General features: G+C 39.1%; 1 protein-coding gene across 3 annotated transcripts in view; it reads left to right on the top strand.

Annotated features, from left to right (window-relative positions):
- The window catches only part of MYH11 (myosin heavy chain 11), a 54,351-nt gene that overhangs the window by 21,592 nt on the left and 19,579 nt on the right, over nt 1-13,180 (top strand). For 2 of the 3 annotated variants that reach the window (XM_057367326.1, XM_057367328.1), the window contains exons 5-16: nt 3,074-3,176; nt 4,847-4,867; nt 7,097-7,189; nt 8,074-8,137; nt 8,667-8,765; nt 9,293-9,436; nt 10,785-10,880; nt 11,257-11,375; nt 11,537-11,689; nt 11,847-12,020; nt 12,202-12,375; nt 12,807-12,921. In XM_057367326.1, coding sequence (XP_057223309.1) covers nt 3,074-3,176; nt 4,847-4,867; nt 7,097-7,189; nt 8,074-8,137; nt 8,667-8,765; nt 9,293-9,436; nt 10,785-10,880; nt 11,257-11,375; nt 11,537-11,689; nt 11,847-12,020; nt 12,202-12,375; nt 12,807-12,921 — 1,355 coding nt within the window. The remainder of the gene's footprint in view (nt 1-3,073; nt 3,177-4,846; nt 4,868-7,096; nt 7,190-8,073; nt 8,138-8,666; nt 8,766-9,292; nt 9,437-10,784; nt 10,881-11,256; nt 11,376-11,536; nt 11,690-11,846; nt 12,021-12,201; nt 12,376-12,806; nt 12,922-13,180) is intronic. The other variant, XM_057367327.1, reaches the window with a different exon arrangement.

The raw sequence follows: 13,180 nt of genomic DNA, 5'->3' as shown, positions 1-13,180 counted from the left end.
TTGTCACCTTATTCTTTTTTGTGAAACCTATTCTAGCTGGGATAATTTTCATTTCAGTGAAGGTAATGGAGTCTTGTAGGATTTTGTAGTTCATGAGGTACAAAAACTYTATTATAGCTGAGCATTATATATGTGACCTTATGTGCTTTAAATCCAATTTAAAACAATGCCTGGCAAGCAACAAGAGAAGAATAAGTTTAAATTATACCCCATGATGTGAGAGTGGTATTTTTAACAGAGCATGCTTGTCAGCCTAGGGAGCCCTTTGCTCTGGGAAATCCAGAGAGTTTCTTAGGAGGAAAACTTGCATGGGAAAAAGCTGAAGTACTGCTGTTGGGCTGCTCTCTAGGATGTGCTTTTGATCTGTTTTTTGGGTTTTTTTTGGGTTTTTTTTGCATTGGCCAGCTGAGCTGGGTGCAAAGAACAGCACTGGCAGTAAATGTGCTCCCTTGTATATGGCAAAAAAAGAATTATTTGAGAGGCTTGAATGAAACAAATGGTTAGTCTGCTTCCTAAAGATGATCATTAGGACAGTGGTAACAACATATGCATGGCAAACACCTACTTGGAAAATAATTAACACTCTGAGGAGAATGAGCACTTAGAACAAAGGAGCACTTGCCTCCTGGGAGGAACCCCATCGTGTATGGTCCATGCCAAAACAACTGGAAGATGTTTGCAAGAAAAAGATCTGTCCTTAAAAATGCAGCCACTGAGCTCAAGAGAGCATGCAGATTTTAAAGCAGGTGGAATTTCTCATACCACCTCACAAAGGGAATTGTTTCTGCCACCTCAGAAATGATGGTACTTCAAAGCAGGTGCAGAGACAAATCCTAGCATCACCAATTCTGTTGCAACTCAATACTTCCAGGAAGAATTTCATCCTCCTGTGGAGTGAACTAAGAGATTCACATGCTCTCCTCCTCCTGGGGCTCCCCTGGTAATGTCTTGGTTTATAGGGGCATTGACCCTGACCCAGCCATTCCTCCTCATTAGATGGTTTTCAAGCACTTCAGCATTTCATCACTCCGATGAAATCAGACATTGTCACATGGCTGAGACATCCTTCAGAGAATGAGGGMTAATAATGCTGTTTAATGGATTCTTGTTCATCTGACCTGACTGTTGTCATGGACATTTATAACTGATCTGATATGCTGAAAATCGGATGTATTCATCAGCTACAGACTTATTCTTCATTACTTATTGAACTTGGAGACTTTTTTCCCCATTAACCTAAAGCAATTGAGGTTCTGTGTGTTTTCTATTTCACCTTGAGGAAATTTTTATTATCTATTTCGAAAGGAAGTTAAAGCCCCAAAGTCTATCTGCAGAAAATGGGAAATCCCTCAGCCTGTGCAGAAGCAAAGAGTTAAGGATGAAAGAGCAGAACCAAATGTTAAGTAACTTAAGCATTAGAGTATGATGGGATAATTACAAGTAAAATGATGCCATATATGGCAATACTCAGGGATTCAGGGAGAAGCCAAATGATGGGCACTGTTGCCCTGGGAGAAAGGAAATGCAATGATGATGYGATGAACTACAAATAACCCTTAATAAAATAGTTCAAAGCCCAGAGTTTGTTTGAAGAAAGTTGTTTTGGTTGCTTTTTTTTCCAAAGAAACAAAAGTTGTAAGGTAGATTTATTTGAAAAGTTTGTATGCATATGTCTTCAAATTGGTGTGCTTGGTTTGGAATTGTTCCCAGGACACTTAATTTTTATCAATAAAACTTAGAAATGTTTTAGCACTGAAGCCCAGGCAGRGATGAATCCAATCTTTAAACTGTACAAATTAACCCAGGTCTTGTGAAAAGGAATGTCTTAATCTCAATTATTTGTGGTTAAAACTATAAAAGCCAGAAAAACACTTATTATGTCATATCTCAGGCAGGAATTGTTTCTGGTTTCCTAAGGTTTATATCAATGTTATTCTGTATTGAAAGTTCTGCCCAGCACTTCTYCCTATTTTTATATCCATTTATCACCGGTCCTTTGGTAGGGAAAATTAACTCCTCTATTTCCTAATTAGGAAAAGAAGCAGAACTGCAATGGATCTAGCTAAACAGCTTCAGACTCAAAAAAGCTGACAAATATCTCTGTGATTTTTGAATGTATTGCTCTTTTATACGTTTTAAATCCATTTTAGTTTAGAACCAAAGAGATCCTAATTAGATTGCTGCTCTCCTCACAGCACTGGCTCAGTGGAAAGAACTCGTTTGTTACATCCACACCCACTTTACACCTTTTTGACTGCTGGGACAGGACAGTGTAAAAACATTMCTGTCCACATAATCATTCGAGCCAGAGGTACCTGAAAGATATAATGTAATGTAACAATTAGGAAAATTGGCTGGAAATTTCTATTGAGAAAAGACTGTAAATCKGCTTGAAAATCACTCTTTTACTTTAAGAGGCTTAAGAGTTGTAAATAAACTTAACCTGGAAGTCTTCCAAGAGATAAAAAGTGCCTTCCTGCTTCCCAAGGGACACTGCATGGAGCACAGCTGGGCTGCCAGTTCTGCTGGTCAGACATGTCCCCACGATGTCCATTATTATCTCAGTTCCATTCCTGGTCCCCTGAATTCAAGGAGCATCTGAACACAAAGTTCAGATGAGGCAGGATCAAGCTGTTAGTCTGCTTTAATGCCAGAGTTTCAGAAGAGAAAACCATTGTATTACTGCTGATGTTTTCTCCTGCTGTTGTACCACATCATAGTTAATGTTGCAATTTTTGATCTTAAAATACAAGCAGATTCCCTGCCAGCCCCTTCTCCTAAGCATTCAGATGCTGYCAAAGCAAGATGAACTGCTGTCCAAAAATGCATCATGTTTTAGAAYTCCCTTAAATGGCCCAATGTCCTCTCAAAATCCTTCCAGGRCAGAGATATAGCTCTGATATGCATTCTTTGCAGGCTGAAGTCAGGTGGGTTTGGAGAGGTGGCATTCTGGGGTAGATAAGAACAGAGCTGGGCGGTTTCCAGTCCTGTTTTCATACTCTACGTACATCTACATGGCAGAAGGAGTCTGCTGCTTACCTRCCTTCTTTTGTGTTATTTTCTTCCCCCTCAGAGGTGAATCTGGTGCTGGCAAGACAGAAAACACCAAAAAGGTCATTCAGTACYTGGCTGTTGTTGCTTCATCACACAAGGGCAAAAAGGACACCAGTGTCACAGTAAGTGAGCTCTGCTGTAGCCAACCCTCCTCATCCTCCCAGGGCTGTGCTGGGGTGCAAGGCAGCCACTGTGCCTTGTCAAAAACTCCACATATTAAGAGTACACAATTACGTCACAGCTCTGTGTTTATGGAAAAAAAAAAAAAAATTGTTTGACACCATCTTAGGCATCAAATCAGGATGTGCTTGGGGAGAACAGAAATATTCATAGCTTTCCATATGCATAGCACCTATTTATATCCCAGCATGAAGGCCTTGAAGTCTGCAAGGGCTCTCRAGTCCTTGTTTTACCCTTGACCTCTGGCAGCCAAGAAATTTGGGAAAGCCTGTGACTAACACATTGTCCAAATGCATCACAAAAATGTATACCATCATTTAAACTTCCAAAGTTTTGACTGGTTTTGTTAGTAAGCTTTCTTACTAACCAGCAGAGTCCCAGTACAAAACTTGTATTTTYTTTTTACTGCTCTGCTAAATGTAACAATTTTGAAAGGCACTATTTTTTGTAATTATGTTATGCCTTCAAAATTTTTAATAGTCTTGCCTGAGAGACCAAAGTTCATTTTCTTGCTTTGAACCTGCCCAGTTCCATGGCTGGGACTCTCAGCTGTCTTTGCTGTTCTCAGTGACATAACTCACAGTCCTATGTCATTTCCAGCCTTTCCAATGTTACTCAAACTTCTGCAAAAAAAATGAAGGAATTCACTTTTATGAMAAAACAGGCTTAATTCAGGAAGACATTTCATTGTGTCCCAAATAYAAGGCCGAGTCCAAGATAAGTGATTAGTAGGGAAGTGGAAAATAAAGTAAAAATCTCATGGCCACCCCTGTGCTGGGTCTCGCAGCTGCCCCTGACCACATGTCAGGAGACAGAGAATTGCAGAACCCAGGGTGTGCATTTCTCCCTCTCCCACCACAAATGGGACCCCAAAAACTGGGTTTTATGTACTGTGGATTCTAATTTGGGGCAGGGCAGGGAGTAGATGTCCTTTTGAGCAGTATTTTCTAGAAATCTGTGATTGAATTTAGTGGAAAAAGTCCAAGACTAATGTTTAATGTTTCATGCATATGCAAAAAAAGTTATTTCTTCCTGTTGAGTCCCTGTGCAATGGCTGGGGGAAATGAACTTGGGGTGCCAAGGCCATCCCTAACTGCAGTTGCTGCTGACTTCTCTGGGGAATTYTGTGAGTCTCAGGGTCAAATGTGCCCTGAGACAGACCTGAAGGCAAATATCCATTCAGAGAGGAGCAGAGAGAGTCTAATTTGTTCTATAATATGCTGACAAATAGTAATTCAGTGATCAGGACTACTGACACTGCAATTTTAGTCATTAAAATATAATGAATAACAAAATGCAGCAGAAGAGAACTAGGGAATTACCATAAAAATATTTGTCCTTGTCTGGTCCTGAGAGACTAACCTTGGACTGGATCCAAATCCCATCCCTTTGCTTCAGGTTTTTTTTTTTCTTTCTTCAGTTAAAATGCTCTATATATAAATTAATGGTATTTGTACTCTTGGTATGTCTGCAGTAGATTGTTTGTATCTGTACTCCTGGTTTATTTGCATGGAAATTGTGTACTGGTTATTTTAATACAGGAAAAACAATAAAAATTCTGTCTAATGGAAATGATACTGACACTTGTTTTATACCATGTTATTCAATACAGCAAGGTCCATCTTTTGCCTACGTGAGTAACTTAGACTGTTTGATGTGTGTTTAAGGCACTGAGTGTAGATCTGCATGCTATTGTTGCACCCCAAAAATTCAGGAGAGAATTTGTTGAAATATGTTGTATGATATGATAAAAAGCAACAATAGCACCAAATGCTCTCACAAATCAACCCTAACTGTGTCAGGCTCCATGGCAGAGAATGAGGTCTGACACAGGCAGGGTCATCTTTCAAATATCACCCTCTTCTTTTGTGTGTTCAAATTGCATAGTTTGAATTAAATTTCCCACCACCCTGGAAGAGCCACTCAGCCTGCAATGAAACCATGTGGTTTCTGGTTGAAATACCCAAACACTTTCTGTGCTTCAGGTTGAACTTTTTAGGACTGGCGTGAAATAATTCCTAAACCTCACRGTGTTTGATTTGTTTGGCTGCATGCTTTCCATTTGTTGTTGCTTGGAATTTGACATTTCCATGTAACTGTTGAGGATTGTTCACCACCACAYGAGTTAGCATGTTCATGTTCTCAGCTTGCTGCTGTGTAACAGAGCAATTCCCCCTGTCTGCAGGTGAGACCCTCCTCTCTGCTGTACCACACAGCGATGCTTTGGGAATACAGGCAGCTTTGCTGGCAGATTCTTGGTGYTTCTGTGCCAGGCAAATGGGATTTATTTCCTTTCTGTGCCAGGCAAAKGGGATTTATTTCCTTYCATGCAGTCTTTTTTGCCCCATTCTGGCTGCTGCCTCCCAGACTTCAGCTATTACAAAGAGCAGGGTGTTGCCCCTTAATTAATTCAGGGCTTCCTTTGACAACCTCTCTGCAAAAAAACCCTAATTGATGGTTGGGATAGGCACCTCTGGAGTTTGGTGGACTTGGAGCTGCACAGTGCTGGAGCCATGGTTTCATACCCCAAGTTTATGGCATAGTTCAGTTCTCCCTAGAAGAACGTGATGTGTGTCTCAGTTTAACAGACAAGGTTCTGTTTTAGATGTCACTCTCTGATTGCAGCATCACCCTGCACTTATCCAGGAATTTTTAAGCCCACAGAGTGTAACTGGACAGAGTTGCTCAATACAGAGAATCTGCAGGGACTTCTACAAATTCATTACTTTTTCTAGGATTCCTGTATGAACTCGTTTGGAAGTCTTCCTTCTCTCTTCCTCCAACCCTTGAGTAGTTAAGCTTTTTAATGATATTTTTGAGGTAGCTGCCATCATTGCCACAGAAGTTACAGGAACATTCAGGAGTGACATTTAGAAATAAACAGTTACCAGATTTTCACACTAATTGGGAAGCACTTTCATTTTTCAAATTATTTCCTAGATTCAAACAAGAATTGCCTTAATTGCTAATTAAAATTATTTAAATTATGTCTTACTATCTATCAAGGACTTTTTCCTTTTCAGGGTGAGTTATTTGAAACAATGCATGTTACTACAGAGTAGTACTCAAAGARTAGTGTGGCAAAGTAAATGTGAATGTAAATGATCTCATAGGAGAGAGCTGAATGAAAAGTTCTGAAAAGCTGTATACATATGAAAAGTGTTTTTTCAACTTCATTGATTTGCTTTATTAAGTAAATATATTGAATTAAATGCATGCTTGTTTCATTGCATGATTTGTTTCCTTAGCAATTACCAATCACAACTAACAACATAATAAGAAGTTTGTGTGTTTGCATGACAATTCATTATCCTAGTTTGAAGGAAATCAAGGCAATYCCATATTTAACCTAAGTAGCCTTGCATGGATCATTATTAATAGCCTTGATGAAATCTGCTTTGTAGCTTTGTGCTGCATTACATTAAAATGATTCTCAGCAAGTTATTCTAATTACATTGTCATTTGCTAGCAAAGGGTCTCAATGAACTAACTTGGAAAAGAMATGCTAGAGGTTCTTTTAAGAATGTCCCTTTAAAAACTATATTAAACTGGAAAAAAAAATGGACATTGAATGACCCTTCATTTTTCAAGRAAGGCCAGTCATGATGCTAAACAGATTAATAGAGTTTGATCTGTCACAGGCAACAGGACTGGAAAAGGATCATGTATACAGAGCTGCACAAATAGATAAACATGAAGATTATTAGAGAATGAAAACAAATCCACGTGAAATGCACTATTTAGCAAAAAAAAAAAAAAAAATCAGAGACTTAAATTAAATTTCACCTTTCTCTCCCATATATGAGTGTTGGCTTCAACTAATTATGAAGTTTGGTGTTAACTGCTTCTGACTGAATTTTAGGGTGAGCTGGAAAAACAGCTTCTACAGGCAAATCCTATTCTTGAAGCTTTTGGAAATGCCAAAACTGTGAAGAATGACAACTCCTCCAGATTCGTAAGTAGGGGAAATCCAGTTGGGTCTGTGTGTGGGGGAGGCAAAACACTTTTTAAAACCCAGTGCACAGACAGTGTTTCTCTATAAAGAAGGCCTTAAAGCTGATCCCTTAAGAAGAGTTTAGAATTTCCSTTTGAAACAGGAATTTGGCTTGCTGAAGATTAAACATCAAGCTCAWACTTGACAGTACCATTGTCTCTTACCATTTAGCAATCTATGTGTGACATTTTAGAGTCACTGTCTGCTCCAGCCCATACCCACCTTCAGAATTCTTGCAAACAAAATCTGTATTTTCATTTTCTTTCACCATTGTTGAGTAAGAATCCTATAAGGTGTGACTGTTATGTCATGGTTAAGATATTAAATGAAAAATGGAGAAAAAAAAAGGAGAAAAAAKAAAAACAAATACACAGATTTGAGTTAGAATCTCAAATTCTGTTGTGAGCTGAGAGCTGTCACTACCTGACATTGTCACTTTTTTCTGGGAGTGCTGCCTGTTTTCCCTCCTCTCCCACCTCCCTGCAAAGTTCAGGGATCCATGTGGATCAGCCTTAGCAGAGGGAGTTACACAGATCCAACCCTATTCCCTTACTGACCTTGTGGAAATCAAAGTCAAACATTAATGTTGTCCTACCCCCTCWTCCCAGTCCAGCAGGGTGAGCTGCTTTCCCACTAAGTGCCTGAACAAAATGTGTAGGAAAATGTGTACCGAGGGAATATCAGAGAAGTTCACTTCTTTCAGGCTGTTCCCTTCAACAGGAGGGAGTCAAGCATGTTAATCTTAGGAGGATGATGCACACATTTTATGAAAATACTGACTAATATTGGAAAACCTGGCATCACCTGAAAGGACAGTCTGATTCTGATTTTCTTTTCATTCACAGGGCAAATTCATCCGCATCAACTTTGATGCCACAGGCTACATTGTGGGAGCAAACATAGAGACTTGTATCCTTTTCAGTGAGCTGCACTAGGCTGGGAGAAGGAAGGAAGATAAACAAGCTCACAGCATGTCTAAGAAAGGCAAATATTGCTGAGGCTGTTATAAACAAAGAGGGAGGGAAGCAGCTCCGTTTGTGCTGATTTCAGCTCCTCAGTTTGTGTGGCTCTCAGGTTTATATTGTCAGCTCTGTTCCCTCAGCTGAAGGAAAGTGAGCTATTCCCCAAAAACAGCTTGAGAAATTGGACAACCCATTCCTAAGGCAGTGGCAAGGGACTTTTTCATGTGCAGAGAATTTGTCTTGCCTGGGTGCCAAATACTGACTGYTGTGCCAAATCACACACCCAGAGCAGTGAGCTGTATATCAGTAACCCTGATGTATTTTTTCAGGAAAAACATACAGAGAAATTCAGCTCAGTTTGACTTTTCTTGTCAAGTATGTTGCCTGTTCCCTTGGCTATGTTTATGTGATAGCATATTTTAATAGTATTTTTTATTTTAAAAATTCTTTATTTTCTTAACACACTTGACAAAAAGATTTGCTTGAAAAATCCCGTGCAATTCGTCAGGCTAAAGATGAAAGAACATTTCACATCTTTTACTATTTGATTGCTGGAGCTTCTGAACAAATGAGAAGTAAGTTCCTTACTAATTATTCTCTCATCTCATTGAAGAGTCAGAGCAATGGCTTGTCTAAGTATTTATCTTACTTTCTTTAATTGTATGTCACTCAGTCCTCACTATAAATAAACAGCCCTTTAGCTGTAGAAAATAGTTCTCTCAAGTGAATTTTAAGAAAGCATCAATTCATGTCCACCTGTTTGAGGCAGATTGTTTGCAGTTTACAAGATAYTTCAATTTATAGGAGATGTAAACCCATTCAGATCCCATCTCRAACCATATCAAGAAGATAAATTGGRAAGAGTTATTAATTGCTTTACACACAACAAAATGGGCATTCCAACAAGAATAACTTAACACCACCAAGCTTGCTAAAGTTATTTTGAAAATATTTGTGCACCACAAAACCCTAAACTCCTCATACAAGCAGAACCTTCCTCTGGTGAAAATGTTGGGGTTTTTCCCTGTTGYTCCTTAGGAGAATTCATGAACCAAGAGCATTAAGTAGATTCACTTAAAAAAGGTTTTCTTCTCCTTTTTAGATGATTTGTTGGTGGAAGGCTTCAACAATTATACCTTTCTATCTAGTGGCTATGTGCCTATTCCTTCTCAACAAGATGATGAAATGTTCCAGGAGACCTTGGAAGCCATGAAAATTATGGGCTTTACTGATGAGGAACAGACAGGTGAGAATTGTTATCAATACTGTGTTCAAAATATAATCTGCAAGTGACACTACATCGAGATGAAAATGCAGAGATTTATTCTGTCCAGAATAACCACTTTGCAAAGGTAATTTGTGTTTCTGAAACTCATTGGAAYTCCCTACATACCCAAACAGAGATGACTGAATTTGAGCCAGCTATAACAACAGTAATGACCATTTAAAGCAATTTTTCAGAACTTCCCAACAACTAGCATGAAAACATTGCAAAATAATCTGATTTGGTTTTGAAAGCAATGCAACAGGCTCAAATAGCTCATATGTACTCACTGATTCAGAGAAAAGATAAATAAAGAGCGTGAAACAACAACTGAACTGCCTTGAGAATTTGGGCCTGCCAGAGACATCCACCTGGGCAGCTTTTACCTCTCTGAGTCACTGGGAGTGTGCAAGGCCCTTGGATGCAAATTGTGACATCTGGTGGCAAAAGCAGCRTGACCCCATTGCCTGAGCCTCGGAGCACATCCCTCACCTGCAGCAGTGACCSAGGGATGCTGACAAAACCCCAGCCCTGGTCAGTCTGGGTGATTTTAGTGGTGCACACTGGTCCTCTCTCCAGCTGGTATTGGTGTGCACAGCAGCATTCTCCACTGCAGCAGCAGGAGTCATTCTTTACTGTCTGAACCCCTTTGATTTCATGCTCTAAAMCAGAAGCCCATTAGGACAATATTCTTCTCCTGTGTAAATTTACCAGATAAACAAATAGAGCTCCCCAGATTCACACGATCTCATCTATAACATATCAGTAGGTTTTACTATCCAAGGTCAGGTGGCATCACATTAATATATATTTTARTAATCAAACATTGTCAATTACTTTTCTGTACTTTGACACTAATCCTTCAAAGATACATACACACGTGATTTTAGTTGCACAACTAAATATTCACTAATCCAATGTCCTTGAATAACTGGACCTTCAGAAGTTCTACACATTTTTGAAGCTGCTGGTAATTCAGATAAATTTTTTTTATCCTAAAGACAGAAATATTCTTGAGTCATTGAGCAGGGAAGGTGCTACAGACACTGTGGATGGGAGCTGAATTCCTGAGATGTGGGGATCTGCCTGGAGAGCCAGCATAACTTACTTTGAGGTGCTGCTGTTCTCAGACTGKCTGCTCCACTACACAGTGTGGAGATTATTGCTCAATCAGCTCTCAAACTCCTGCAGTTTATGGCACAGACCTTTAAAACAAACCTAACTCCTTCCAGAGAGGTACAGACTGTCACAGAAAACAGAATGGATCTTTGTTTCAAAACACTGTTTGAAAGTGTTCATTCTGTTCCTCATTTATCTGTTTCTCTTACAGCTATACTGAGGATAGTTTCAGCTGTCCTACAACTGGGTAATATTGTCTTCAAGAAGGAGAGRAACACTGATCAAGCTTCTATGCCAGATGATACTGGTATGATTTTCCAGTTCAAAATTTAGTTAACTTTAAGTAATTAATAAAATAGCAACTGAATAAGCACTCTTTATCAGTATTTTTTATTTAATTGCTATTACCTGTGTAGCTCTCAAGCTTTAAAATATACTTAAAATCAGCTCAATTACCTTTACTTTTTTTAGTAATCTTGAATCCATAAATTGATGAATGGTGAATTTGTTGCTTGGCTCACAAATATTACTTTTATGGAAAGTGTCATTTCTTGTAGGTACAATAGAGAAACTTTTAAGGAAGATAAATAACTTCACATAATTGCTGAGCTACTCATATTCACACTTACTGATCTGCTAAGAGGCAATTTAGTCTGAAATAAAGTCTCACTCCTTTATTTTAGCTGCACAAAAGGTGTGTCACCTGATGGGGATTAATGTGACAGATTTCACCAGATCTATTCTGACCCCAAGGATCAAAGTCGGACGGGATGTTGTGCAGAAGGCTCAGACCAAAGAGCAGGTACCACGTGCACTCTGCTCGGCTCTCCTGAAGTTTTTCTCCGTTTTCATTTTTCTCCTTACTTGTCTAAAGGGAAATGTCCATTTTCTGTCTCATTCTACAGAAATTAACAGTCAAGTGGGTTTCTTATTTCACTCATCATCTCCCCTTGCCTTTTCCAGGCTGACTTTGCCATAGAAGCTTTGGCCAAGGCAAAATTTGAGCGTCTTTTCCGCTGGATCCTGGCTCGTGTGAACAAAGCTCTCGATAAAACAAAAAGACAAGGAGCTTCTTTCTTGGGGATCCTTGACATTGCGGGATTTGAGATTTTTGAGGTATGACACAAGCTGGCTGAACCCATATAGATCCTTATGTTTGAATTACTTTAATACTCAAAAAGAAATACAAAATAGCAAATACGACCTTGTCATTTACGTTCACTCTTGAAGGTCTCTTTCTAACATTACGAATTCACTTTTTTCCTCTCCACAGATCAATTCCTTTGAGCAGCTCTGCATCAACTACACTAATGAGAAACTCCAGCAGCTATTCAACCACACAATGTTTATACTGGAGCAAGAGGAATACCAGAGAGAGGGCATTGAATGGAATTTCATTGACTTTGGCCTTGACCTGCAACCTTGCATTGAGCTCATTGAAAGACCGGTAAGATCATCTCTCTCTAGGTGGGATACTACATTCWGTGATGTGTCAGTACAACAAGAGAGCTCTTTAAAGTGTTCCAGCTCCTTTATTTCCTGGAAGAATTTGTAACCTAAGGGGTGARGAAGATGGTGCTCTGTATTTGCCTCTGCTTGTGATGATTCTGATATCACTCCCATTGCAGACCAACCCTCCCGGTGTCCTGTCTCTGCTGGATGAAGAGTGCTGGTTCCCCAAGGCTACTGACACATCCTTCGTGGAGAAACTAATGCAAGAACAAGGCAACCATCCCAAATTCCAGAAGCCCAAGCAACTCAAGGATAAAACAGAGTTCTGCATAATGCACTATGCAGGAAAGGTACTGGACAGATTGAACTATTTTGACTTAGGAAGCTTCAATTCTTTGACACCAAAATAGTAAAAGAGAAACARTTTAGTGCCTGCATTGATGAGACATGGCTTTACTTATGTAATGTGCTTATTAAGTGCTTTAATTACACAACACATGAAATAAGATTTACAAATCATGGTTGTGCTAAGCTCACAAGAAAATAAAAATAACCAGCACTGAGGTTATTGAAAATCCAAGTAATTTGGATGCTCTTCTAGCAAGCAGACTTTTTAAAGACTTTAGTACATGTAAGAATAAATACTCAACTTTCAACCCTAGAAAGCTTTGCACATTATTATTTGTATGATTTTGTGTAAATACAGTACCCTGTGTTCTTGGACACGCCAAATTTCTTATCAAGAACAGATTTTTGATGTAGCACTCGCTGTTCCCTGCAGGTTACCTACAATGCAACTGCCTGGCTAACAAAGAACATGGATCCCCTTAATGACAATGTGACTTCTCTGCTGAACCAGTCTTCAGACAAATTTGTAGCAGACCTTTGGAAGGATGGTATGAATCACAACTCTAAATCAGKGATGGGTTTTAAGGGGAGAAACTCCTACCAGAACTTTTTGCCAGYCATCCCTTGCTGGCAGCACACAAGTGTGAACATGATAAGTGTAGAAGAGACTGAAATAAGAAACAAGAATAATGTGTTCTAAAGACATGTATATGAGAGAAACTTCATTAGATAGCTTTAAGCACTATCAAAAAATTCTTTAATATTGTTTAGCAACAGAGTAACAATCATTCATTACACTGTTATAAT

Source organism: Malurus melanocephalus, unplaced genomic scaffold, assembly GCF_030028575.1.
Source record: "Malurus melanocephalus ecotype Western Australia unplaced genomic scaffold, MMel_1.1 scaffold_77, whole genome shotgun sequence".
In the NCBI taxonomy this organism is placed as follows: domain Eukaryota; kingdom Metazoa; phylum Chordata; class Aves; order Passeriformes; family Maluridae; genus Malurus; species Malurus melanocephalus.
Note: the sequence above shows the minus strand (reverse complement) of the source record. Positions and strands in the feature narration are given on the sequence as shown.